Source organism: Coregonus clupeaformis, chromosome 20 (genome assembly GCF_020615455.1).
Source record: "Coregonus clupeaformis isolate EN_2021a chromosome 20, ASM2061545v1, whole genome shotgun sequence".
NCBI classification, from domain to species: Eukaryota; Metazoa; Chordata; class Actinopteri; order Salmoniformes; family Salmonidae; genus Coregonus; species Coregonus clupeaformis.
In genome coordinates this window covers 60,071,346-60,075,343 of record NC_059211.1, presented here as the reverse complement: position 1 = coordinate 60,075,343, position 3,998 = coordinate 60,071,346, and the positions used below count along the sequence as shown (strand labels likewise).

Below are 3,998 nucleotides of genomic sequence, written 5' to 3'. Positions count from 1 at the left end.
TGATATGGTCCTCTGTAGCTCAGCTGGTAGAGCACGGCGCTTGTAACGCCAAGGTAGTGGGTTCGATCCCCGGGACCACCCATACACAAAAAAAATTATGCACGCATGACTGTAAGTCGCTTTGGATAAAAGCGTCTGCTAAATGGCATATTATTAAATATGACTTAAGGGCGTGAGATATGAATGGTTAACTTCACTAGCAGGAAATACAGACTTACAGTAAAGCATTGCAATGCAGGTATTGTGTCACTCGACTGACGGTAAGGAGCATCAGAGAGTTGATAGAAGTGGAATGTAACACATCTTGTCTCATCTTCAAAGGCTTTTCTACACAACTGCACCAGAGTGGATGAGAGAGCAGTGTCCACACAGACACATTCATACACACAAGCGAAGGTGAGTAAAGACATAATCACAGCCTTTTCTGTGTCCTCACTTGTTTTTACTTGTTTTTCTACACAAAATGCAAAAACATACCCTACAGTTTTAATATGTTCCATATCAGCTGTGTGACTAACTACTCTAAATCTGGTCAGTAGACCGGCGACGTCGATCTCCGGAGGGAGGGAGTAGGAGTAGGTGTGACAGTACCACCAGGTACTGGAGCTGACCTCCACGATGTTGGGAGTCCAGGAAAGACCTAACAGCATAGGCGAGGGTCTCCTCGATGTCCAGGGGAGGTGGAGGGGTATCGCGGGGATAGCATCAGCCAGAGGACCAGGAACCACCAGCCTGAGGTGGGAAACATTAAAGGAAGGTGAGATCCAGTAGTTGGTGGGGAGTTCTAAACGATAAGTTACCTCATTGACCCTCCGGAGGACCTTGAAGGGGCCCCACAAACTGGGGGCTCAGCTTCCAGCAGGGCAGGCGGAGCAGGAGGTTCCTGGTGATCCTTCTGACGGCGTAACCTTAGGAACCTCCCCAGCTCCTGGTTGGTCCTCTCCACCTGCCCGTTAGACTGAGGCCGGTACCTGGATGTGATGCTGATCGTGGCCCCCAGCTTCTCCATAAAGGCTTTCCAGACCTGTGATGTGAATTGGGGACCACGGTCGGAAACGATATCCTCCGGAAGGCCATTGTGCCGGGAGACCTGCTGAATAACGCCTCAGCGAGCTGGAGAGCGGTAGGTAAACCAGAGAGAGGGATAAAACGGCAGGATTTAGAGAATCTGTCAACAACCAGAATAGTGGTAAAACCATCAGAAAGGGGGAGATACTTTACAAAGTCTATGGACAGATGTCACCAAGGCCGCTGAGGCACTGGAAGGGGAAGTAGTTTCCCTGATGGAGTGTGCCAGGGAAATTTGGGTTCCCTCTCCAGAGCTTGACGAATTAAAAAAATAATAATGTTCCAATATTGTACAATACAGGTGTGCAAAGCTATTATTGACATACCTAGAAAGACTCAGCTGTAATCGCTGCCAACGGTGATTCTAACATGTATTGACTCAGGGGTGTGAATACTTATGTAAATTAGATAATTCGTATTTCATTTTCAATAAATGTGCTAACATTTCTAAAAACATGTTTCACTTTGTCATTATGGGATATTGTGTGTAGATGGGTAAAAATAAAATCAATCCATTTTGAAGTCAGGCTGTAACACAACAAAATGTGGAATAAGTCAAGAGGTATGAATACTTTCTGAAGGCACTGTATGTTTAGTAAGCAAAGCTATCAAAAGCTGACTCATTCCAATAACTGATTTAGCCTATGGTTTGGGGGTTATTTATGGTTTATGTTCATTATGTCTTCCAGATATGGCATCCCCCAGCAGTCTCCTGTCTGAAGAGCAGTTCCAGTGCTCTATCTGTCTGGATGTGTTCACTGACCCAGTCTCCATCCCGTGTGGACTCAACTTCTGCAAGGCCTGTATCAAAAGATACTGGGATAGCACAGACCTGTGCCAGTGTCCCCTGTGTAAGAAGATATTCCACAGAAGACCTGAACCAGATGTCAACAGAACACTCAGAAGAGTTGCAGAACATTTTAAGGGATTGAGAATGAGAGACAGAGAGGATTCCTCTGCAGAGCCTGGAGAAGTGGTCTGTGATGTCTGCACTGGCAGGAAGCGCAAGGCTCTGAAGTCCTGCCTGGTTTGTCTGACTTCGTACTGTGAGACTCATCTGGAGCCTCATCAGATAGCCCCAGCCCTGAAGACACACCAACTGATCGACCCTGTAAAGAACCTTGAAGACAGGATTTGTAAGAAGCACAACAAACTCCTCGAGCTGTTCTGTAGGACTGACCAGACATGTGTGTGTCAGTTCTGCTCTAAGACTGACCACAAGGCTCACAACACCGTACCACTAGAAGAAGAATGTGACCAAAGGAAGGCTCAGCTTGGGAAGACAGAGGCAAAAGTGAAGCAGATAATTAAGGAGCGACTGCAGAAGGTTAGGGAGATCAAACACTCAGTAGAGCTCAGCAAGAGTCAAACTGAGAGGGAGATGTCTGACAAAGTGCAGATCTTCACCGCTCTAGTTCACGCCATTGAGAAATGTAAGGCTGAGCTCATTGGTGTGGTTGAGCAGACGCAAGAAGCTGCAGAGAGGTGGGCTGAAGGTCTCATCAAAGAACTGGAGCAAGAAATCACTGAGCTGAAGAGAATAAGCTCTGAGCTGGGGCAGCTCCTACACACCGAGGACCATCAACTCCTCCAGACCTCCTCATCCTGGTGTCTCCCAGTAAAGACCAAGGACTGGTCTGAGATCAGTGTTCAAAGCCACCTGCCCATGGGGTACATGAAGAGAGCTGTATCTCAGCTGGAGGACAAACTGACGAGATTTCATAATGAGATGGAGAATGAGCTGAAGAAGTTGTGTGAAGCTGAGATGAAGATTATTCAGCAGTATGCAGTGGATGTGACTCTGGACCCTGATACAGCATATCCTGAACTAATCCTGTCCATGGATGGGAAACAAGTGAGGTATTGGGACCAATCACAGAATCTCTATAAGAACACAAAGAGGTTTACTTATATATACAGCGTCCTGGAAAAGGAGGGTTTTTCCTCAGGGAAATCTTACTATGAGGTACAGGTGAAGGGGAAGACTGAATGGGATTTAGGAGTGGCCACTGAGTCGATCAATAGGCAGGGGTGGTCACCACTGAGCCCTGAGGATGGACTCTGGACTTTTGGCCTGGGTACAGATAATGACTATGAGCCTAATCACCCCAAAGTACACCACCACCTGAAAAAGAAGCCTCAGAAGGTTGGGGTGTTTGTAGATTATGAGGAGGGTATTTATGATGTGGATGCCGCTGCCAGATCTCACATCTGCTCTTTCACTGGCTACAAATTCACTGAGAAACTCTATCCATACTTCCACTGTGGGTATCCTGATGGTGAAAGAAACATAGCCCCGCTGGTCATCTCTCCTGTCAGTCACATGACTGGCCCAGTGCTAGGGATGTCAGTTGATTAAAAAAAAATGGTTTTCTTCCTATTAGGGTGAGGATGCAGAGACTTAGAAATTCTGGCCTTCATTCCTGTGTATTTTATGTACTCTGATGTAGTTAATCTCATTGTAGCCAACGTGAGTAAGACCTTTAAACAGGTCAACATTCAGACAGATTACCAGGACGTGTACTCCGAGCATGCGCTGACCAACTGGCAAGTGTCTTCACTGACACTTTCAACCTCTCCCTGTATGAGTCTGTAATACCAACGTGTTTCAAGCAGACCACCATACTCCCTGTGCCCAAGAACACTAAGGTAACCTGCCTAAATGACTACCGACCCGTAGCACTCATGTCTGTAGCCATGAAGTGCTTTGAAAGGCTGGTCATGGCTCACATCAACACCATTATCCCAGAAACCCTAGACCCACTCCAATTTGCATACCGCCCCAACAGATCCACAGATTATGCAATCTCTATTGACCTCCACATTGCCCTTTCACACCTGGACAAAAGGAACACCTATTTGAGAATGCTATTCATTGACTACAGCTCAGCATTCAACACCATAGTGCCCTCAAAGCGCATCACTAAGCT

The 3,998-nt window shown here is 46.7% G+C and overlaps 1 protein-coding gene across 1 annotated transcript; it reads left to right on the top strand.

Annotated features, from left to right (window-relative positions):
• Window positions 1-1,759: 1,759 nt before the first annotated feature.
• LOC121533003 (zinc finger protein RFP-like) lies at window positions 1,760-3,427 on the top strand. The gene has a single exon (XM_041838772.1). It carries the CDS (start codon window positions 1,760-1,762, stop codon window positions 3,425-3,427), a length of 1,668 nt encoding a protein of 555 aa, XP_041694706.1.
• The last annotated feature ends 571 nt before the right edge of the window (window positions 3,428-3,998 follow it).